The sequence below is a fragment of the Hypoxylon fragiforme genome, assembly GCF_022984875.1.
Source record: "Hypoxylon fragiforme strain CBS 206.31 chromosome Unknown GGS25scaffold_5, whole genome shotgun sequence".
In the NCBI taxonomy this organism is placed as follows: Eukaryota; Fungi; Ascomycota; class Sordariomycetes; order Xylariales; family Hypoxylaceae; genus Hypoxylon; species Hypoxylon fragiforme.
The window spans coordinates 3,768,122-3,790,208 of record NW_026054760.1 but is presented as its reverse complement, the minus strand read 5'-3'; the positions used below and the strand labels follow the sequence as shown (position 1 = coordinate 3,790,208).

Below are 22,087 nucleotides of genomic sequence, written 5' to 3'. Positions count from 1 at the left end.
TATCAGATATGTATGCAAACGCCGCGCCAATATTATCTCAAACAAAATCTAAGGCTTGGTTGGCTTGGCCTTGCGAAGGCGAACTATGCGTAGTTTATGGGGGGCACTCTGATACATTCAAAGAAATGTGACGAAATAGAGCACCACAACTAACTATGAAGAGTAGAAGTAGGCTACACAGTTATGTACCTTGTATGCTAGAAATGCCCATTGCCAACAGAACTAGAGTGGATAAAGGTAGAGTAATTGCGCTGTTGCGTTGAAGGAATCTCAAGGTTGTTTGTCGTAGGCTGTGCACGTACGGAGTAGTACCTATGAGAATCATTCATTACCCGGCTACCTGTCAATTTGTCAATTACTATGTAAAGCAAAGTCGACGATCATGCAAGGTGGATAAAGGGGAATTGCAACTTGCGGAAGATCACCATAAACTCGTGTTGTTCATTGCCTAGACTAGACACAAGACAGCTAAGAAGTCCCACTAGCCAATCCAAGGCCGATCTGACCGAATGTAATACGGTTGACCCAAGAAATGTTTGATAAGCTAGTTGGCTGGGGCCATACACAAATCATAAATGACCTACTGGGCAGCTTTTGGGCTTGCTAGAGCACGACAGAGAATTACACAAGCGCCGTACCTGATAATCATCTAACCTACTAACTATTATGTACGTATGTTCGGTCAGAACCTTACTTTACTTACATTAGTATTCCGTGAATTAGAGTAGATATTACTACGTACTAGGTAGGGAGGTATGTAAGTACTAAGTAGGTAGACAGTAGACTTCAAGGTTATTAACTAGGGATTTGGATTGGTAAATAGCTGGCTGGTACGAATAGGCCGAGTTTCTCACACGGGCCAAGGAACACATTACTGTTCATTTGACCAGAATACACTATTAGGTCTAGATGACAGTAGATGTCCTCAGCTCCTACTGCTATACAACGTCTTATTACCTATCGCCAATCTTTACTGCGCCTCGCTGAAGACGGGTCCAACAGCGTAGGGCGTTCCACTAAACTTGAGAACCCTTTTCTGATCGACAAGCATGATAAATACCTACCCTAATAACCTAGCGTTAACTCCAACAAGCACGATTTTTTTTTTTTTTTTTACACACCTGCACCGCACTTATTTCTGACCTTAGATTGCTGTTTACTATGTAAAGAGGCAAAGGTGCATGAAAACCGCTTCCTTGTAAGTTATTTCTGTTGTTTTTATCGAGTTATCGACAAGGTGCATATATCCTATATCATAGCACTAGGTTAAGTAAAATTTGAAGCTACATACTTTACATAAAATGTAGTTATGTATGTAATTCATATGAGAAGGTAAGTATATCGACAAGTTCTGTATCATTCATGATGGATCTTTGCAAGCGCAAGCGCAAGAAAATGGCTTATGTATTGAGATTGGTTGGTTTCCATTAAATTTCAACTTTTTAACTATTAATAAACAAACTTTGATCTGTCAGGCGTCATGGACTCATGGTAAGTTACATACAATGTCATACATACCTACCTATTCAAAGTTGTATTGTACATTGTACATCCGTAGTGGTACGTAGTACGTACAATACATACTAACAAACATACCTAAAGGTACCTAGTACCTTTCCCCTGTTCCCATCTACCCGCAAATACCCCGGTCTTCACTAATCTACATCGGTCTTTTCATGGCGAGTGTAAAGCCAATCAAGGGATTCAATTCAAAAGAGCTCCATTGATCGGGACCAGTTTTAATCTCTCTTGTCGAGCTAGACCCTGGAGACCTTCTCCTTAACTAATATCTCGTAATAATGCTTTTCTCCTTTCCTTTTTTAATCGAGACCAGGTCTTGGTCTTGGTCTTCCAACTTTTATACATACCTAATACTTTCCCTCTCTCCCGAACCACACTCTCTTTTAAAGCCTTTCTAATTAATTGGCATATTGGGGGAAGAAAAAGATATTGGTATCCAACCATTCCAACTACACACACTCATTAAATACAGTTGCTCATTCACACGCTCTCTCATCCCGTATTATACCTACATCTCTTGGAAGGAAAGGAGACACCCCTTAGTCCTGGTCGAATCTGCTATCGAAGGATATATCAATAATCCGTACCACGAGATCCTGGAGATCCTCAACGAACCATTACTTAATTAATCCAAGATGGGTTTCTTACGGTCAGCTCTGACCAGCTCGCTGCTGCTTGCCAGCAATGCTGCCGCGCTGGAGCCCATTATCAAGAAGGTCGGTTATATCCTATATCCAGCGCCGGAACACCTCATGAACGGGCGAGAAGAATCTCGGAGTATGTATTTGACTAACCATATATACTTTCAATAGGGTGAGAAGCTGTTCACGGAAAGCGGTAAACAGTTCTTCATCAAAGGTGTTGCGTATCAGCAGGAAGCCGGTGGCGGACCCGGTGGTAGCACCGATTCCGACACCAAGTACGTTGATCCTCTGGCGGATGCCGACACCTGCAAGCGCGACGTTCCGCTGTTAGAAAAGCTCGGCATCAACACCATCCGTACCTATGCCATCGACCCTAAGGCCGACCACAGCGAATGCATGGCCTTGTTGGACAAGGCTGGTATTTACGTCGTCGCCGACTTGGGTGAGCCCGCGCTTTCCATCAACCGCGACTCGCCTGCTTGGAACGTCGAGCTGTATGAGCGCTACACTGCTGTTATCGACAACCTCGGCCAGTACGACAACGTCATCGGATTCTTCTCCGGTAACGAAGTCACCAACAACGCTACTAACAGTAAGTTATAAGTCTGCTTGGTCTGGTTAGCCAGACACCTAGTTGGACTCCGCGCAGACGGAATGTGACTCATGGATAAGTGCTAACCATGCTCCGTAGCTGATGCCTCGGCGTACGTTAAGGCTGCCACTCGGGACACCAAGAAGTACATCTCCGACAAGATGGCTAAGGGTGGCCGATGGATGGGTGTTGGATACGCTGCCAATGACGACGCCGAGATCCGTGTCAACATGGCCCAGTACTTCAACTGCGGTGAGGAAGAGGAAGCCATCGATTTCTGGGGTTACAACATTTACTCCTGGTGTGGCAAGAGCAGCTTCACCGAATCTGGCTACGATGTCCAAGTTAACTTCTTCTCCAACTATTCCGTTCCCGTCTTCTTCGCCGAGTACGGTTGCAACACCGTAAACGGCGCCGAAGGTCGTCTCTGGGACGACACGACCGCTCTGTACTCGGACAAGATGACCGGTGTCTTCAGCGGTGGTATTGTGTACATGTTCCACCAAGAGGAGAACGATTACGGTAAGTAAACCAATGCTATGAATGGGAGATCGCGAAAACTGACATCTGTCCTCAGGTTTGGTCGAGATTGACGGCGATGATGCCACCCCGATGAAGAACTACAAGGTGCTGCAGTCCAAGCTCGCTGATGTGAAGCCTTCGTCGACTTCCATGGCCGCGTACAACCCTACCAACTCTCCTGCCGCATGCCCTGCCGTCTCTAAGAACTGGAATGTCGCCGATACCGCGCTCCCCCCTACCCCTGACAGCAGCTTGTGCGACTGCATGTACAAGTCCATGTCGTGCATTCCTTCGGATGACCTGGAGGAGGAAGACTTTGGCGCCATCTTCGGCTACGTTTGCGCAAACGATGCCGAGGCCTGCGCTGGCATCAAGGCTGACACCAAGACTGGTGTCTACGGCCCTTACAGCATGTGCAACCCCAAGGAGCAGCTCGCCCATGTCCTAAACAGCTACTACACCAACCAGAACAAGGCTTCCACTGCCTGCAGCTTCAAAGGACAGGCCCAGCTTGTTTCCGGCACGGACGATGCCTCGTAAGTTTTATATAAATCATTAGTGAGTGAAAGTTGACTAACCCTCTACTAGATGCAAGGATGCGCTATCGAAGGCCAATGCTGCAGTCGCAGTCGCAGCCACTGCTACCACCGCATCCGACGCTGCCGCTTCCACCGGTGGCAGCTCCACTGACGAGAGCGGTGCCACTTCTATCCGTGCCGCGTCGGTCATGGGTGATATGGCCGTCAGCCTTTATGCTCTCGTAGCCTTGGGTGTTGGTGCTGGTATGGTTATGCTATAAGGAGTTGATAGACATTCTGAACATATGCCATTATGATGTTTTGCGTAGTAGAACTGTTTAACTATTTTTGAGGATCGTTGAGTAGGTTAACATTGAAAAGGGGAGGTTGCGAAGCAATTCCTTGGTCTGGTACTAGACCTAGACCCTCCTAAGATACCTGTCAGCTTGTGTCGCTGGACCGGAATAACACACAGAGCTTCGGAGTCCGTTTTGATCAGTTTGGTGTATGTCTCTTGGTGATTTCGTTTCCGCAGCACAATTCGTACATGTACTTTTAGTACCCAGCCGCATGTTGCACTTGATTGTACATGTCCTATGGTTGTTACCAATAGATATCGCATTAATATTTTCTAACGTTTTGTAATACAATGGGTACCTAGTGTATCTTTGATCATTTAACATGAGGATGCTCCTGAAGGTTGTATTGTTGCCGGTTTGGTATTCCGGGATGCTGACATATGTACAACGTAGTTCTACGTATTGTCTGAAGTACTAAGGGATTTCAGGCCGAAGGGATTGCTAGCTCGCACCGTACATCTCGAGAATCCATGCTTTGACCTTTTCTGCCATGATCTCGCTGTGATCTATGTTCAATGTTAACCTTTGCTTCGTGGTTGAATGTAAGATTGGAAGTTTGTATAGGTACATACGTATACAAAAGGCATGTGGAATACATCCTTCGTCCACTATTAATCTCGTACGTTTCGAATGTTTCTGCCTCTTGATAAACCCATCTCGATGCTCATTCGCTACCCAATGATCATTCTTACCGAAGAAGAAGAAGAAGGTGGGAATTTCTCTGTCGTGAGCTTCGGCTTCGTGGGCTATCTCCCACAATTCGTTGCCCCACCGTTCTTCCCCGATGACTTTCATCTCGTCCATGCCCATGTGTAAAGCCTGCCATACGCCGTCTCGGCTTTTGAGCCAGCGCGTCGTTGTTTCTACCCCGTGAGCCGAGAAGCCCAAGACCCTGCGTACAAGCCAATGAAGGGCATTATGCGGGCAGAGACGCAAAATTGTTTGAGCAATGCGGTATGCATTGTCGCCAAGTATGGGTGTTTTGCGAAGCAAATTGAGCTTCCACCCACTTGGGGAGCTCGAAATATGATGAATGGTTGGAAAGAGGAGGATGCCGGAAGTAAGATGGACATGAGGAGCCAAACTTGGATCTCGGAGAAGGCGATGAAAGAGCTCGAGAGTGATGTATCCACCAACAGAATGCCCGATGAGCAGGATATCGTCGTACGGTAGTCCTCTACGCGGACCAGATTCGATGCGTAGCTGTTTTAGAACAGTGAGGGTATGCTGGATCTGATATTCAAGACTATGAGGCTTCCTGTCCGTCGTGAAAGGTTCATGGTCGTCGTCAGAGAAGCCGGCTAGATTCTGACCGTATATTTGAAAGCGAGCATTTCGGAGCAAGTTAGTCTCATCTAGGAGTGTCCGGAGAGTTGACAAGAAGGGCTCATAGTAGCCAATGAGGCCGGGATTTCCGGAGATAAAGAAGATGAGTACATCACGCGACGGTGACCCTTCATCTTCAACTACTTTGTTGTCTCGTAGTTTTGGAGGTAAAGTTAAGGAGTGAGTATTAGGCATAGTCAAGACCTTTGAAGGTCTAAGAAGAGCTACGTGCCGATTTGTTCCGTACTACGACCAAATCAACTATAACCTTCAAAGTTTCTTTTATATGCTATGTACATATGTATGTACTTATGTATTTGTAGTAGTGTCAAAGTTAATGATATTGTAGTATTCAATGTTGTTTATAGCCTTTGGTTGATTGGTTGCCATGTGGCCACTATAATAGATTCATATATATTATATGCACCTATGCACCTATGCACCTTATGTAGTTATATAGTTGGTCAGCTGCTTAAAGGTACCAACAGCATGTGCACGTGTCGTCATTGTTAACTACCCTAGGTAGGACCTGGTAGGTAGGTACCCTGGGCACTGCTAGGTAGAGTAGAGTAGCATCTCTGGCATCTGCATCTCTTCTTCTTAACCTCAACTCTACAACCTTCCGACATTTCGTGTCACATTACCTGCCTAACGCTGTTTAACCTGACCTTTTGCGATAATTCACTCACATGTACATATTGATATAACCCCACCAAGAGTCACTGGTCATCTGGATAATTCAGCCCACTTTGTCTAGTAGTATGTACTCATTTATCAAAGATCATTCAAGTTGATTCATTGCACACATACCTGAGTTTCCGGTAGGTATGTACCAAGCATATATCTACCTACATAAGGTAGGCATCTACCTATTAACTAAGGCATATACTAAGCAGTGTATGTATGTCCTAAAAGTTGAAACACCATCCATCCATTCATAATCCATCTCTCTCTTTTAAAACCCTAACGCCTATTACCTACCTAGGTACATACCTTACCTACGTATCTTCGATTCTACCTAGCAGTAGTCTGGTAGTAGCACATATGGATTGTGGGTTCTAAATAAATACATGTGCCTAGCGCATCGAATCGTTTTTTTGTTCCTAAGAAGTGGGTAGATCTTAGTTCTTTTAAGTTCTCTCCTCAATTCTTACCTCAAATTATCTTGCATAAGCCCACTATCCGTTTACTGCTTGCTGTAAAGAGACGGGAACCTCGGCCGCCTCACAGATCCCGACCATCTTAACAAGGCCACGACACCTGGTACATATTACATACCTACCTATACCTATGTACTTGCTGTCTACACCTATCAGGCATCCAGCCTCCATTCGTCCTCTGCTTACTAGGTCTCTAGTATTGTAACCAGACCAGACCATACCATCGCTAACTCACCCATCCGTGACACCCATCCGTGGAATCCTCCCGTGGACACTCGTCGAACGCTATATTTCCACCCTTCTCGATCTTCGAATCTCTTCTAACTCTACCTCGTTATCTCGTTCGTTATCTTGCTAGTCTCCGCCGCCTACCCTATCACGTTGCCGACCCCTACCCACTATGACGACCGCCGAGTTGCGGAAGCGTCCGCAGCCTCCGGACACTGTCCCGGGGTCGAAATCTACCATCGATAGTGGTCACCCTGCAGGCGAAGCAAAATACGGCCGCTTCAGGGCCCTCCTCCGAGCCGTCTCGGTCTCCCTATACTTTGCAAGCGGCTGTTTGACGTACGTCCTTTTCTCTTCTTTTGGGTCCTTTCCTGATCGCTTCTCGGGATGAAGAAAAAAAAACGAAATATCGATCTGATATGTCTATAGCATACACATTACCCAGATCCTTGGCGCCCCGATATACTACCTCAACCGCGATTTCTATTATGCATACATGTCCTTGACGAAAGCGTCCTTTGGTCTGTTGATAACAACTATGACTCAGTGGTGGGCGCCTACTGTCATTAGGATTAGCGGCGACTCCTCTGTCGCTGGACAGTTCAGTTTAGCGCCGGATGGTAGAGTCAACTGCGCTTTCCCGGAGCGCATGGTCATGATCGCCAATCACCAGGTTTGTGCCAGGCTATTCTCATCACGTTGGTTCTTGTGTACACGGCTGACAGCCGAGTGCTCTGTGGCAGATATACACCGACTGGTTATACCTCTGGTGGGTAGGATATACGGGCATTCCGCAAATGCATGGACACATCTACATCATCCTGAAGGAATCGTTGAAATGGATCCCCGTCATCGGTCCGGGCTGCATGTTTCTCGGCTTTGTCTTCATGTCCCGAAAGATGGCCGTCGATCAACCACGCCTAGCCCATAGACTTGGCAAACTGAAGACGCGGCATACAGGTCCGGACGGGAAAAGTTATTTAAATCCAATGTGGCTGCTTCTTTTCCCGGAGGGCACTAACCTGTCCGGCAACGGCCGGGATAAGTCAGCCAGATGGGCTGCCAAATCAGGTATTCGTGACTTGGCGCATTTGATGCTGCCTCGAAGTACTGGCATGTACTTTTGCCTCAATGAACTTAAGGGGACTGTGGATTACGTTTACGATTGCACTGTAGCCTACGAGGGTGTCCCGTATGTATCCCTTTCCATGCCGCATCTGCGAACTCTTGTTGTCAAGCTAACCTGCTGTCTTTAGTCGCGGACAATACGGCGAAGACTACTTCACCCTGTCAAGCACTTTCTTCCAGGGCCGACCTCCTAAATCTGTCAATTTCTACTGGAGACGATTCGACCTGGCTAAGATCCCTCTGGACACTCCAGAAGCCTTCGACGAGTGGCTCCGTGAGCGCTGGTACGAGAAGGATGCCTTGCTTGAACAATATGTCGCCACTGGACGATTTCCGGCAAATGGGGCTGGGATCAAGGGGCACATCGAGACGGAAGTGCGGACACAGTATTGGTGGGAATTTTTTAGGATCTTCGTTATGCTTGGCGCATTTGGGTTACTGTTCAATGTCATGCTCAGAACCCTACGCGTGCTCACTCGTGGTTAGTCCATCCCCTTTCCCTCCATTCTTTTCGAAGACCGGTTTTGTGTGGGCGTTGCATATGGAATGGTGATGGAACAAATCGGGGTTGAATTTGATACCCAAGGCGATGTCATGGCGGAATCGCACATATAGGACAGGAGTTTAGATTGATGAACTTTGCATAACGGCATGATATGCATAACTCTACTCTTTTCATGGCTCCTCTAATTACAAGAGGCTGCCTGTGTACTATGTCACTCAGTTCCAGGGAATAATACTGTTATGCTCTTCAGGGCCTAGGAGTGTTGGTTCTTGTCCATTCTAGAAATCATCAACCGTTGCTCGCAAGCAAACCTGACCCTGTTGCAAAATCCTGCAAAGGGAACACTGTCGTTACAATCGGCTAGATTCTCTAGCCTAGATGTTCTTCTACTAGTATATGGGAACGGCAGCGCCTGGAAGTAAACCAATGAGCACAGATTGCCTATCTACTGCAACATGTTGTACATACACCTAGGTAGGTACCCGAGAACTCATGTACATCCAATGGGAAAGGATTCTCAAGATAAGTCGATCTGGCGCCGAGTCTTTGCACTCTCCTTGGCGGCCTCGATGATCCGTAGGACATCTCTCGCCTGGGACGCCGGGACGGGTACATCTTCCTCGCTATTCCGGATGAGGGCCTCGCCAAAAAGGGCATATATCTTGCGGTAGGTCTCAGGCTCGACATTCGGACACTCCTGCTCGTGCAGGTTGCCATTGTCATCCACAGTAGTGAGCCACCCATTCCACTCCGGGGCTTCTCGGCCGAAACTGGCGTCGCTGGTCTTCATGCCGGACTTGAGCTGGGGCTCCTGCGAGTCTAGGCCCGTTTTGCGATAGCTGCCCTTGGTGCCTCGGATGCGGAATCTCGGCTGGTGCACCTCGGCGCTCGCGACGGCGCTGCGCACGAAGACGACGAGGCCGTTGTCGTAGAACAGTTGCACGGTGATGCTGTCGGGCGTCAGGTCTGGCTGCTGCGGTCCTGACAGGACACCGTCTAGCTGGTTAGCAAACGTGGCGAAGACGCCCCGCGGCATCCCAAACAGCACGTACACCTGATCGATCAGGTGGGTGCCGAGGTCGTAGAGGGCCGAGCCGCCTTGGTCCATTCCCAACGAAGCCTTCCAATTGACCGGCTTCTGCAGCCGGAAGCGGTCGAAGTGCGTCTCGAACTCCACAATCCGGCCCAGCGTCTTGCCATCGGCCAATAGTTTTTGAACTGTTAAGAAGTCGCTGTCCCACCGGCGGTTCTGGTACACGCATATCAGGCGGCCCTTCGCCTTGGCGATGCTGATGAGGGTCTCGGCTTCGGCGACGCTGGGCACGAAGGGCTTCTCCACGAAGATGTGCTTGCCCGCCTGCAGGGCTTGCTGCGCAAAGGGGAAATGCGTCTGAGGGGGTGTGGTGATCACGACCAGGTCCAGATCGGCGTCAGCGAGGAACTGGTCTAGAGAAGTGAAATGCTTGATGTTAGGGTGGTCGCGCGGGGCCGACTGCTTGGACTCGCTGGGATTCCGCTGCAGGATGGAGTGAAGCCGTAAGGTGGGCGTGATGGTGATGAAGGGTATATGAAATATGGTGGCGGACAATCTGAGACGCGTTAGATTATAGCTTCGTGTGAGCGAGGTTATTCACAGTATCTTACCCATAGCCGATGACACCTACGTTGAGCGTACGGGTTGTAGCTGAGTCGGCCATTGTGATTTTCGGGTTTAAGGGGGTTAGTAAATTGGTGATGTCCTTTTTCTCTTGGCCAATTCTTGGAAGCAAAGCTGAAGTATCTAGGTTAGGTTACTCTATTAATATAGGATGCAGTGTACTAGGTTAGGTAGTTAGAAGAGATGAAGCTCATTACCTAGACATAGGGAGGTATGGACCAATCTATATATATCAACTCTTGCGGATTTGAATACCTACCTACCTCTAATACTATGTCCCTACTCATGACATTCTACTGGTTGACTGTTAAAGTTACCTATTTAGATCTAGGTACAATACCTACACATGAGAAACATCCGATGTCATTATGTAAAAAAGATGCTAAGTAATGGGGATGTCATGATAGTTATTACAATATCGAATAACTTATGTATCATCTGAAGGCCGTGCGAATTGTAGCACATGAACAGTCCGTTCCTCCAAAAAAAAAATGAATCATATTTTATATTTTAGCTCTAGATAATATCGAAAATCATCACAATCATCGTCATTGTCTTTGTCTCTTCTACGACCAGCTACATACATGGCATTAGTACAAGATATCGACATCTACTGATATTTAAGACTACCTAGTACCTACCTAGGTAGGTTACCTAAGTATTTAGGCAGACTCATAAAGACCACTGACTGAATGGCTATGGGGTGAAATAGTAGAAGTGAGAATATTTGAGATTCTCTCATCTTTTTTTTTTCTCTTCAATTTTTTTTTCATTCAGTTTTTTGTTTTTCCGATTATCTTACCAGAACTACTTTGGCATAGGAAGAAGAAGTAAGAGAATCAGAAAACCCGGGCTTAAGAATGCTACATGTGCTCTCTTCACACTATTCTAGCTTAATATTCGGCTTGTATGAGCTATGCGATCCCGTCGCGATACTACCTAGAAACCTACATATATCGTTCGTTCCCTACGGTATTACTCCCAATTGCGAGTCTTAAGGGTTAGTTGCGAGGGACGACGATTATATTTTGACTTGGGAGTCATGCTTTTCAGCTAGACACCAGTTACAGTCAGCATTGAAAGTCATAGCCAAAGTCAAATCGCAATATGCCTCGGCCGAGTATCATTGATACCTACCGGCGCCAAGTCACACGATGCGCTCAACGTGTGCGCGCATTCTCAGCGACCACTTGTCGCAGAGAGGTTCTCGACGTCTCTTCGCTTCCCGACCGCATACTGCCCAAGTACAAGGATAGCCCGACGTCTTCGCTCCTGTCGCTGCAGTGGCCAGAGCCGCCTCGGAATATCCTGATCATCCCGAAGCTCCACACCCCCAAGGTAACCGATTCCACCCTCGCCTTTGCGAGCCACATCTACCATGAGTACCCCAACCTGAACCTCGTCTTCGAGCGCCGCATCGCCGCCACCATCCACGAGTCCCTGCCCTTCCCCATCTACACCGCCAACCCGGCCACTTTCCCCGCCAAGATCGACCTCGTGGCCACCCTGGGCGGCGACGGAACCATCCTGCGCGCCGCCAGCCTCTTCAGTCTCCACGCCTCCGTGCCCCCGATACTGTCTTTCAGCATGGGCTCGCTGGGCTTCCTGGGCGAGTGGAAGTTCGAGGAGTACAAGCGCGCCTGGCGCGAGGTCTTTATGAGCGGCAGCCGTGTCGCGGTCTCCGACTTACAGGATCCCCACACCCAGTTCGTTGCCAACGGCCGGCCGGACGGGGGGGACGAGAGCCACCTGCACCGGAATTGGGAGGGTGTTCGCGGGAAGAGCATGGGCCTGACCCGGTCCAGCAAGATCCTCTTGCGCCATCGGCTGCGCGTCGGGCTCTACGATGCCGCGGGGGTGAACATGAACGAGCATCTGATACCGACCTCGACCGCCGAGCCGGGCCAAGCGACCCCATCGCCAATACCACCCGACGTCACACTACCCACCCAGGGCCAGCAGCCCTTCCGGCCCTTCCACGCCGTCAACGAGCTAGTCATCCACCGCGGCCCAAACCCACACCTCGCCATCATCGACGTCTACGTCAACAACCACTTCCTGACGGAGGCCGTCGCGGACGGTATGCTGATCAGCACGCCGACCGGATCGACGGCGTACTCTTTGTCCGCCGGCGGCAGCATCATGCATCCCTTAGTCAAGACGCTGCTGATCACGCCCATCTGCGCGCGCAGCCTGAGCTTCCGCCCGCTGGGCCTGCCGCTGGAGACCAAGGTGGTGCTGAAGCTGAGCAAGAAGAACCGCGGGCGCGAGCTCGAGGTCAGCATCGACGGCAAGCGGCGCGCTGGCGTCACCGTCGGCATGGAGATCCGCGTCGAGGGGGAGACCGTGGGCCGCCACGCCGACGGGAGCTGGGCCGGCGGCGTGCCCTGCGTGATCCGCTCTCCGAGCCGAGGGGATGGCGAGCGCGACGGGATCGCTGAGGATGACGACGGGTGGGTTGGTGGTCTGATCGGCCTGCTTAAGTTTAACTATCCGTTTGGCGATGGGCAATGACATGGCAATGACATCGTTCATGTGCTCCAGTTCATGTGCTCTATAGGTTGGTCAGGCATTAGCAGGTGAATGGGAACCAAAGCTGATGAGCAGAGTTATGGTCCAAGATCTGGCTAAAACCTAGCCAATACAACATAACGACCCAAGATCAATCGAGGCAGAGCTTCTCTCTTCTAAGCACGAGAGATTTCCCTTATAAGAGATACCCTAGGGCGCAATGCCTACCTACCAGTCCGAGATGAATCAAGGTACCTACCTACCTAGTACTTAATACCTCCTACGTTACTAAGAGGCATATCCGAGATATTAGATCTCGCATCGGCAATCACAAACAAAAAGGGCGTATCAAAAATATTCTCGTATAGAACTATATACCAGTTTATCAAGTCCTATAGGTCTATTGACTTTCAAGGTCGTAATCGAACGATTAATGACCCTGTACCTATCTATAGTCCTCACATGCCAGATTTAGGATAGTCTCTTTATTTCATTCTCCATCGTCTTTCCGACAAGCGATTCGCAAAGGAATCTGACGAGTACCTAGCTGTTTATTTCCTCATTACATCCTCATTACAAACGCAGCGGCAAAGTAGTACCTAGTCAAGTGTCCGGATTAGGGTTGGCATGGGCTCTTGCAGGATAACACTGGTACTGCACTGGAATGCATTCATCATCTTTTTGGGCTCCTTCTCGAGTTTACCTATACGAACCACATATTTTCGACTGATTCGTATCACCTCGCCTAATTCACATGCTCTCGATGGATTCACACCTCCCTAATTTATTTCTGATTCCGGTTTTATCCTTGAGCTCCTCTACTCTAAGAACCCCCTCGTTTGAAGAAGAGATTGGATGCGCGTCACTGCTGCCTGTAATTCCGTCGAGTTACTTTGCAAGGAAGCCTGCTTATACGATTCTAGGAGGTCCTTGGCGTTGTGTCGTAAATGCAGCCGGACAGTCTCTTTCCAGAACGATGAGAGGTTTGCGTAGGGGTGGCCCTCTTCTGGATACGTGTCCTTTGCGTGAAGGATCTGGAGCCAAGGTTGCAAGGCATACTCTAGGGTCATTATTCGCACCTGAATTCTGTATCTCTCCTCTTCGTGGCTGTTTCTCTGAACTTCTCGGCCTGGCTCGTTGAGCCACGGATTCTCGCAAAAGATCATGGATAGCACGCTGACAAATAACTGGAGCAGTGTAGACTCGTTTGCTTGCCACTGCTTTCCAGCCCATGTTCCGAGAAGAGAGAGGCATACTGTTCGCGTTTATTGTTAGCACCAGATCGTCGATTCGGCTTGTGTTGCTACTCACCTTTGCCATCTTCGTATAGGTTGGGATTGAAACGCGCCTTACCGCCGTTCGTCGTCTTGAATCTTAGCTGAGGTGGGGAATTTGGGTAATTCACATCGCAATACAGGTCGAACTCAAACAGACCGTGCTCATAAGGGGTACCCCTAGGGGCAATTATCAATACCTTCATCACGTCGAGCCGGGACGATCCGTGACGGATGTAGATACCATCCGGTAGCGACGCCTGCAGCGTCGAGATCTCCGTGATTAGCCTTTTCATCCGGCCTTTGATTGGGTTATTAAACCGCGCCACTTCTCTCATGAAACAAAAGTTGCTCATGATCAACTCGTCAGAAACCTCTCCGATGCATTTCTCCTGGTGCCATTTGGATAAGTCCTGGCTGGGCTGGTCATCGCAAAGATCCATCGTAGTTCGAAGCCGCTGCATGTTAACGGTATGCTGGACCGCCATCTGGCTCAATCGTTGGCAAAATTTCAATAAGTTCTGCCCCTCTGGGTTTTGAAAATCAGCAGGATGGTCCTGGGAATGGCGGAGTATCGTCTGCGACTGAGCTGCTAGCTTTTTAAGCAGCGTGATCAGAGGCCTACCGGTATCGATCGAATAGATTCTGTTATTTGCCTGTCCAGATTCGAAGGAGACGCTTAGCAGCGTGCCACCTCTTGCATGGTAGAGGCTTCGGTCGTCGTATACGAGCCCCGCAGTGGCATTATGACCGCCCAGCGCATCGAATAGGTCCAGCGCAGCATCGTGGATCTCATATTGCTGCGAGATATCATCCATGGAGTCATTGTTAAGTAATGACGCAACCTCTTCTATCAGCGGGCTGCGTGAGATCATTTGCGATAGAAAATCCGCCGGCGATGTATCATAAGCTGTTTCCTCTTTCGAGGATGGTAGTAGTCGTGACAGAAGTCGTAGATACGCTTCACGTGTAGTATTTCCTTGTGTATCAACAGATGGCTTCGGTGTCGGATTTGTGGATAAAAATCGCCTAGTGAGATGAGGAAAGGGGAGTTCGTCATTCATTCCGCCACCATAACCGACTCCACTGTCCGAGATTAAACCAGCCGACGACATTGTGTTTATGGCCTTCCCTTTCATTTTGTAGATGCTGGACCGGGATCGCGATTTGGAGGTTGTGGTCTGCCAACCGCAAGCAACTGCCCACGCTGCAGCTAGACGTCCACGATCGCAGCACCAATGCACACTTAACTTTACCCCGGCGACACCTAAGGGAATACCTGGCCCATTAGCCTTGGATGGGTTGAAGGCTTCGCCGCAACCGAGGCATGTCACTGTTTGGCAAAAGACGCTCTGGCATACCGCGCCGAGGAGGATTCTCCCTACGTCCGTTAGCATTGACACGGGTGAGGAAAGAGGGGAGAATATCAAACTTACCAGTGCTCTTAGCCCATCCTGTCGTCATCTTAAGGACAGTTTGCGCGTTCATCTTGATGTCTTTATGGCATCCAGCGCATGGTGTACGAAAACACTCGTGTAGGAATTCGCGTAGCGGTTGCAAATCCTTCAGAGCCGCTTCAATCTTTGCCGGCTCGTCTGGGTGCTGCTCTGCCTCGACAGAAGACTCTGTGGCATCCTTAGTACCCGTGTCGACATCCATCTTATCAGATTGGGATTCTTCTGCCGCCGACGAGAAGTGGAGAGCAGGACTGGTTGCTGACCAGTACCATGGCGGACCCGACACTTCATCAGCTGAGTTGCCATTGACTTGCCCAAAGGAATGGAAATTACCGGGTGCTGCATGGGTAGCACCGAACATATGCATTATGTAGTGGCTGTGGCTTGAGAACGACTTAGGTAGCGGCACAGGCAGCTTTGACTCAGGCGCTGGCTTGGGAAATTTGCTGACGGAATCTTTTGTCAAATGATGGTCACTAGTTGCGCTCGGGTGTCCGACGCACGGCGCGTAGGAGTGATGGTGTGTGGCTTGACCCAGTTTTTGAATGGAGAAAGAGGGAGGGGGAGATGGCCTTGGTATCTCCTCATCACCTTCCTCACCAGAGGAGTACATCAATGAGCGGAAGTCTTCGTCGACAGAGTAAGAAGACAAGGAGGAGCGCAATGAGTTATGGCTTGTTTGGCTACGTGCACTGGCTCGGCGACGAATAATCTGAAGCCGGTCTTTTTCTGAACGACCAAAACGGGGCCCTCTACCCAAGCTTGGAATATTGGCTTTAAAGCTGTTATTTGGCTCAATAGGTAGATGGTTGCTTATCGAGGGGTTTGTCACTTGTCCCTGGCTCTGAGTTTGGTTCATACCTGTTCCTTCAGCTGCCGGGAAATCTTGGAAAGGCCCGATGAGTTTTGGCTTTGCGAGAGGCGCGATCTTCTCAGAAGTAGGTGTTGGTATGTGTAAGGGGGCTTGGCCTAGACCATGCGCTTCACCACACGGCTTTTCGGCGGTCTCTGGTGTGGGAGTCCGTGGAATATGTAGCGTCTGGGAAACTTTCTTAGACTGTGTCGAAGAGGTCGCTGCCGAGATCGATGCTTGATCTGAGCGCTCAGATGTCACGCCACCATCCATGGCCGAATCGTCTAAGGTCGAGTCTTGATTGTGATGATGTCGATTGCGAGATAATCGACTGGAAATATTCTTGATTGCTCCTAGACCGGGAGCCATGAGATCTGGGTTATCTGAGAATCTGATGACGTGACGACACAAGGCTACTAGGTAGCAAGCCCCGGATTGTTTTGTATATGGGCCGTGGACACAAATAGATAGACGAAGCCTACTACGTTAGTTAGCGACGGACCTCTATCTGCAAATCTGTACGAAATGGATTATAGCAGCAGTAAGTTGATGCGAGTGCGCAATAATGTTTTGTTGCGCGTGGTTCACGTTAACTGGACACTTTGAAGAAGGCGTGTATTTTTATTGTTATTGGCAATGGTAATGGTAACGGTAAGGGTAACGGTAGAATGATACATGTGTAAGGTTGAAATGATGGGGTATCAATGTTAATTGAAAATACCTAGATACCTACCTGCCTTTTATAGCTGATTGTTTGGATACGAGATGGAATCAACGCGAAATGGTTTCACTCCAACCATAAGACGGCAACCGTCTTGTCTTGGTTCTTTTTGGATCCTTAAACGTCTAAGGGAAGACGAGGTCGATTCTGTGAATATACCGTATTTCCTATTGCAGTGTCGATCTCGATATAGATGTCAGATGAAGGTATTTTCTGTAATCAGCCGTAACCGTAAAGAAAGCGAGAAAATAGAAGAGAAGAAGATGGGGCGGGCAAGACGACAACAATGGATGAGAAGCGGGACAACAAAGTGAGCACTGTCCAACAGCAGTTTATAACCACCAGGTAGTAAATGCTAGGAAACAGCGTTAACGGCAAATAAAACCATATTGCTCAAGTAGCCCGAATATTTTTTACCTACCTTATGTACACGATGTGTACGATGGATGCGGATGCGGATGTGGATGTGGGTGTGGGTGTGGATGTTGAGAACTACTACTATGTAGTATGTAAGGCTACATATGCACAGATGTAGCTACCTAAGGTTAGGTAGGTATTTAGTGCAGTGTGTACCTACATAGGATGTCAATATGGTATGTTCAGGTTGGCCTACCATACAAATGTGTACATATTATCACATGGCGTGGTGTGTATGCCACTGTATGGTAAGGCATGACAGTTCAGGTTCAATGTTGGGGTTCAAATGTTTGTGTGATGCAGACCGTTGATACCCTACATACAGAATAAGCAGGTACAGTATGTATATATGCACTACTTCAATGCTCACACGGCAGTGTAATTTACATCATGATGGCACTTACCTCCATTACTATGTACATAAATAGGCAGGTGCACTGGAGATATTGGTATCTATAACTTGAAGTTAAGTGCGTCTTCATACTAGTTATGTATATATACATATACCACTACTAGGCACCTAGGGTGTGTAAGTTTGAAACGACAACATTGAAGGAATTCGACGATTGATAGTATTGATGTATGTCCCTATGTATGGCCCTACATGCATCCACAGGCATAGTTAATGGATAAATACACTGAGTCAGGAACTTAATATGTAACTACATGTTAATGAAAGATGATCCCATTACATAGTAGCTGCATACGTACATATAACCTACTAAGCAGGTATCATGTATATTTACATATGTAGAACTTGAATACACTATGTAGCCCACTCAGCCGCAGCGGGGTAAGCTGGCGTGATCCACCATCCATCCCGTTAATCCACTCCACAACCTTAAACTCCACCTACTTAGGGCAACATGGAAATGTCCCCATTCAAATATTGTCCCTTTGATAATTTGGTCCAATCACAAATGCCAAACACATTTCGCTTATCTTCTTCCACTATGGTTAACGATAGGTATCAGTGATCTGCTCGTGCGAAAGCTACATAAGTATTTTCGCATCACTGCTGGCCTACATAGGTACCTAGGTAGGTAATGGGTGATCCCGCAACAAGTGCCATCACAGGCATTGTGGATAAGACATGCCGACCCTTGAATTGGTCAAGATATTGGACTATGTAACCTTAGCTAACTACAACTACCTAGGGTAGTCTTCGAAGTTCGAACAGCTAGGCGTCGATGATTCTATAGGTTCAATGTTATGTACGAAGTACGTGTACCTTGTCTTACCTGGTACGTACATAGATTCAACCGAAATGAAGAAGAATCAACGATAACATTAGCTGGACATTAGCTGGATTATCCCCGTTCTAAGAATACCAAGAATACCAAGAATACAAGAACAAGAATTGCTTCCGGAGTAGTTAGCGTGATGTCATTGTGCCACCTACGTCGTCCATCTAATTACCTAGTACCTAGGGTAGCCTGGATACTAGTTTGCTTTCTACTATGTACCTAAGGACATTGGGTATATTAACCTTGAACACTCTAACCTACCTAGTAGTCTCTCGCTCATAGCCCCAACCATTCTCACCTCCTCACTTCAAGTGCCTCACATTCTCGCACAAAACAAAACAAAACAATTCAGTCACAACACTTTTAATTTACCAAACTACTTTGCTATTTTCAATATGGATTTCGTAAACAAGCTCACTGGTGGCTCCAAAGAGGGCCAAGAACAGAAGCAGCAGGGAACTGAAGAGCAGAAATCAAGTGGTGGTTTCATGGACAAGATCAACGCGATGGCGGGAGGGGGTAAGGAAAGTGAGAAAAATGAGGATGCAATTGACAAAGGTTTGTCCATCTCGTATCCCTGGCTTCCATGAAACCTCCATATGAAGCCTAAGGCGTAAGACGTCAACTATATCATTGCTCAAAATTTTAACCGGTCACTTTCACAGGTCTTGATTGGGTTCAAGAGAATATACTAGGCCAAGGGGACCAAAGCAACGAGAGTGCTGTTGAACAAGCTAAGGACGAGCAGATCTCCGATTTCATCCGTGCTCAATATAAGAAGACGACGGGCTCTGAAGTACCAATCCAAGACAAGTGAAACTTCTAGACATACATGTACCCTATCTCCCTAGGTAGTCTGCTGCAATGGAGCACGGAGCAAACTCAACATCGAGGAAACAGGCGTCTCACTTGATAAGATTCGATAATAGAAGATATTTTGATGAATTTCTAGAAAATTATTGCAAATACACCAGCAAAGCCTCACTAGCCTTCAACGTCACCGTTGTCTTTCCATTAGTTACTGTGAGAGGTTCGACGGCCTCAGCGCCCGCCATGGTGCAATCTCCGTTAGTAAATGTCTGCCCTCCGAAGGACACCAGACCATTTTGATCTATCCTAGACATAGCACTCTCTGCCGTCAACCTCTTGGCATTCACCGCACTTCCCGTCAACCCACCAAGTTCGAAGGATTGACTGGATCGACTGCCACTTCCGCTAAAGTAGTCTGAGTTATACAGCAATACTCTCAGCGGAGCTCCCTTGGAATCAAATGAGACGTAGGCTGCGTAGTTAGTAGTACCGTCGTCAAGGGCCGTAAGGAATGATGCCTTGGCTAGTAATGCGGTTGCTGCGTATGCGCCATAGTAGGGTGCCCCCATGCTATATCGACCCCAGAAGCAATATTGGCAGTTTCCTACCGTCCCATGATGAAAATATGTCCGCGATATGTTGCTATAACTGGCGCGTAGAACATAATCCATGGTCCAGAGCGCTGCTCCAAAAGTAGGCGACACTCCAGCAGCTCCACCTCCCGATACTACCAGCGATGTTATCAGCAGGCTACGGAATTGTTGAAAGGGGTAGAGCGCATACCGGAATTCGTCTCGCCGAACACATACGGCTTCCCTTCCTTCAGGGCAGCTGCTATGTCGGCGTCGAAGACGTGTAGATTGCTGGAGATACCTCTATGGCTCATCAGTGATGTCACACTCCCTCCAGGGTAGTTGTGATGGGCATATGTCTTGACATATTGCTTGACCGTGGCGTTCTCTGTCGCGATTAACTCTGCCGCACCCCATTGCGGAGGAGAGTCGTTGGAATTCCCAGCTTGGATGATTGGTGCCTTATTCACGGCCGAGCCAACCAAGATGCCCCAGTTATTTTGCGAAGCAGCATCTGCAGCCGGCGACCAGCTTCCTCCAGCGATAGGCTGGCCATTTCTAGCATAATCTGACCGATTAGCCTCATTTCTGAACCAGCTAGAATGCACCTACACTCTGGTTCGTTCCCCAGCTCGACAGCGAGCAAGTTCCCCACCTCAGAGACGGCGATCTTAGCAGCATCGATCGTATTCTGGATGTTGTTTTTCCCCCTATTTAGTCCGACCACCACACTGCCGCCATAGGATCCCGCCAAGGTCAGAAACTTGGACCCAAAGGTAAGGCTTGCCGGCGCATCGGCCGGGTTAGAGACGCTATAGACGACGTATGCCGAGGTCCTGGAGTCGTACTGCGCTCGGTCTTGCGTTGTGCCTCCTATGCGTATCGGTGGCCAGACGCCTGTGAGGTCCTTCCAATTGCTAAGACACTGGGTGGTGGCACTGACATTGCTGAAATAGGACGGGAAGGCGAAGAATTCGAAACTGCCGAAAGCCTAGATGAGTCTCTGTTGAGAAGGATAGGTTGGATCTTACCTACGAAATGCCAACCGGGGCTGGGTCTAGAGGTGCATATCTATATCCTCCAGTATGCGCCTCTCTAGGGACGGTGAACACTACCGCAGCGCCGGCGTGCTGGGCCGCAGCTAGGAGCAGGGCGAGACGTCTGAGATATGAAGCCATGATGTCTTTAATCAGGATATAGTTCTGTTGATCATATGTATGCTCACGCTTTATACACTGAGCAATTAATTAGCCTATTTTGGAGCTCTTCAGATATCTGGGCACGGAGCCTGCCAGATCTATCGTCTGATCCTACGTCGCTTGCATCAGCTCCATACATATACTTGGAAATGCACACATTCTTATTTACGTGACTAGGTATTCGGAGCCGCACCAATCATCTTAAAGTACCAAAGAAGGGGTTCTATTTCGCATCGAGGAGCCCTAGATCTAGAACGTTTGATTTTATCCTACTAACCTAGGCTCACTATCTCTACCTATTAGGTTATTGTCTTGATACTTTCTGGCCTATGAAAGCAATGACAGGCTGAATCTGTTTACTAAAGTTGAAATTCTCAGCTCTAGATGATCGAGCGCTTCCTGTTGCTTCATACACAGAATCCCAAGACAATCCGTAGAAAGGGGCTATGAGAGAGACTAGCTTCAGCAAGTATATAATAGCTGATAATTGGTAATACTAACTTACTACCGAGGACCAATAGCGTACCTAGTAGTGAATATCTCCGAGTGCTCACCCTTACTGATTAAGGCGGCCGGATTAACGTACTGTACAGTGCGGTGATTGCCAAGATATTTCGGAGTTAAGGATAATAAGGATAATAAAAATGTGGCTGATTACTGTGCGGATAGAAGTAGAGATGATGCTTCTTATCGATAGACTAGATCGAAGCTTAACTAGCGTACAGGTTCAGCTCTAGGATTGGACGAAGGGACTGCCACTCTTCTCCACACAGAAAAGCTAACGAAAATTTTTGGAGCTTCTCACTTTTTTTTTTATCTTTTGTCCAATTCGCGAACAAGAATTCATGTTCAATTGTTTCTGCCAT

General features: G+C 48.2%; 8 protein-coding genes across 8 annotated transcripts; 4 read left to right on the top strand and 4 right to left on the bottom strand.

Annotated features, from left to right (window-relative positions):
• Positions 1–1,714: 1,714 nt before the first annotated feature.
• GGS25DRAFT_305153 (carbohydrate-binding module family 43 protein) lies at positions 1,715–4,121 on the top strand. The gene is made up of 5 exons (XM_049257681.1): positions 1,715–2,237; positions 2,334–2,757; positions 2,857–3,279; positions 3,335–3,815; positions 3,868–4,121. The coding sequence occupies exons 1-5, from the start codon at positions 2,157–2,159 to the stop codon at positions 4,076–4,078; spliced, it is 1,620 nt and encodes a 539-aa protein (XP_049117260.1). The 5' UTR covers positions 1,715–2,156; the 3' UTR covers positions 4,079–4,121.
• Positions 4,122–4,508: 387 nt separating this feature from the next.
• GGS25DRAFT_305145 (uncharacterized protein) lies at positions 4,509–5,872 on the bottom strand. Its single transcript, XM_049257680.1, has 2 exons — positions 4,729–5,872; positions 4,509–4,662 (listed from the first exon to the last, which is right to left on the bottom strand). Exons 1-2 carry the CDS (start codon positions 5,675–5,677, stop codon positions 4,598–4,600), a joined length of 1,014 nt encoding a protein of 337 aa, XP_049117259.1. The 5' UTR covers positions 5,678–5,872; the 3' UTR covers positions 4,509–4,597.
• A 990-nt stretch (positions 5,873–6,862) lies between these two features.
• GGS25DRAFT_305078 (acyltransferase-domain-containing protein) lies at positions 6,863–8,752 on the top strand. The gene is made up of 4 exons (XM_049257679.1): positions 6,863–7,209; positions 7,300–7,543; positions 7,614–8,062; positions 8,127–8,752. Exons 1-4 carry the CDS (start codon positions 7,043–7,045, stop codon positions 8,482–8,484), a joined length of 1,218 nt encoding a protein of 405 aa, XP_049117258.1. The 5' UTR covers positions 6,863–7,042; the 3' UTR covers positions 8,485–8,752.
• Positions 8,708–10,548, bottom strand: GGS25DRAFT_304952 (NAD(P)-binding protein). Its single transcript, XM_049257678.1, has 4 exons — positions 10,424–10,548; positions 10,148–10,274; positions 8,972–10,092; positions 8,708–8,915 (listed from the first exon to the last, which is right to left on the bottom strand). The coding sequence occupies exons 2-3, from the start codon at positions 10,198–10,200 to the stop codon at positions 9,021–9,023; spliced, it is 1,125 nt and encodes a 374-aa protein (XP_049117257.1). The 5' UTR covers positions 10,201–10,274; positions 10,424–10,548; the 3' UTR covers positions 8,708–8,915; positions 8,972–9,020.
• Positions 10,549–11,019: 471 nt separating this feature from the next.
• GGS25DRAFT_304426 (ATP-NAD kinase) lies at positions 11,020–13,108 on the top strand. Its single transcript, XM_049257677.1, has 3 exons — positions 11,020–12,720; positions 12,782–12,922; positions 12,978–13,108. Exon 1 carries the CDS (start codon positions 11,268–11,270, stop codon positions 12,672–12,674), a length of 1,407 nt encoding a protein of 468 aa, XP_049117256.1. The 5' UTR covers positions 11,020–11,267; the 3' UTR covers positions 12,675–12,720; positions 12,782–12,922; positions 12,978–13,108.
• Positions 13,050–16,624, bottom strand: GGS25DRAFT_532011 (uncharacterized protein; the record flags this gene model as incomplete). Its single annotated transcript, XM_049265554.1, has 3 exons — positions 13,050–13,926; positions 13,983–15,326; positions 15,382–16,624. 3 exons carry the CDS (start codon positions 16,622–16,624, stop codon positions 13,490–13,492), a joined length of 3,024 nt encoding a protein of 1,007 aa, XP_049117255.1. The 3' UTR covers positions 13,050–13,489.
• Positions 16,625–18,239: 1,615 nt separating this feature from the next.
• Positions 18,240–19,527, top strand: GGS25DRAFT_304324 (uncharacterized protein). The gene is made up of 4 exons (XM_049257675.1): positions 18,240–18,432; positions 18,556–18,614; positions 18,909–19,198; positions 19,306–19,527. Exons 2-4 carry the CDS (start codon positions 18,601–18,603, stop codon positions 19,455–19,457), a joined length of 456 nt encoding a protein of 151 aa, XP_049117254.1. The 5' UTR covers positions 18,240–18,432; positions 18,556–18,600; the 3' UTR covers positions 19,458–19,527.
• Positions 19,414–21,463, bottom strand: GGS25DRAFT_304361 (glycoside hydrolase family 79 protein). The gene is made up of 5 exons (XM_049257676.1): positions 21,379–21,463; positions 21,058–21,257; positions 20,635–21,002; positions 20,234–20,590; positions 19,414–20,177 (listed from the first exon to the last, which is right to left on the bottom strand). The coding sequence occupies exons 2-5, from the start codon at positions 21,198–21,200 to the stop codon at positions 19,597–19,599; spliced, it is 1,449 nt and encodes a 482-aa protein (XP_049117253.1). The 5' UTR covers positions 21,201–21,257; positions 21,379–21,463; the 3' UTR covers positions 19,414–19,596.
• Positions 21,464–22,087: the final 624 nt, after the last annotated feature.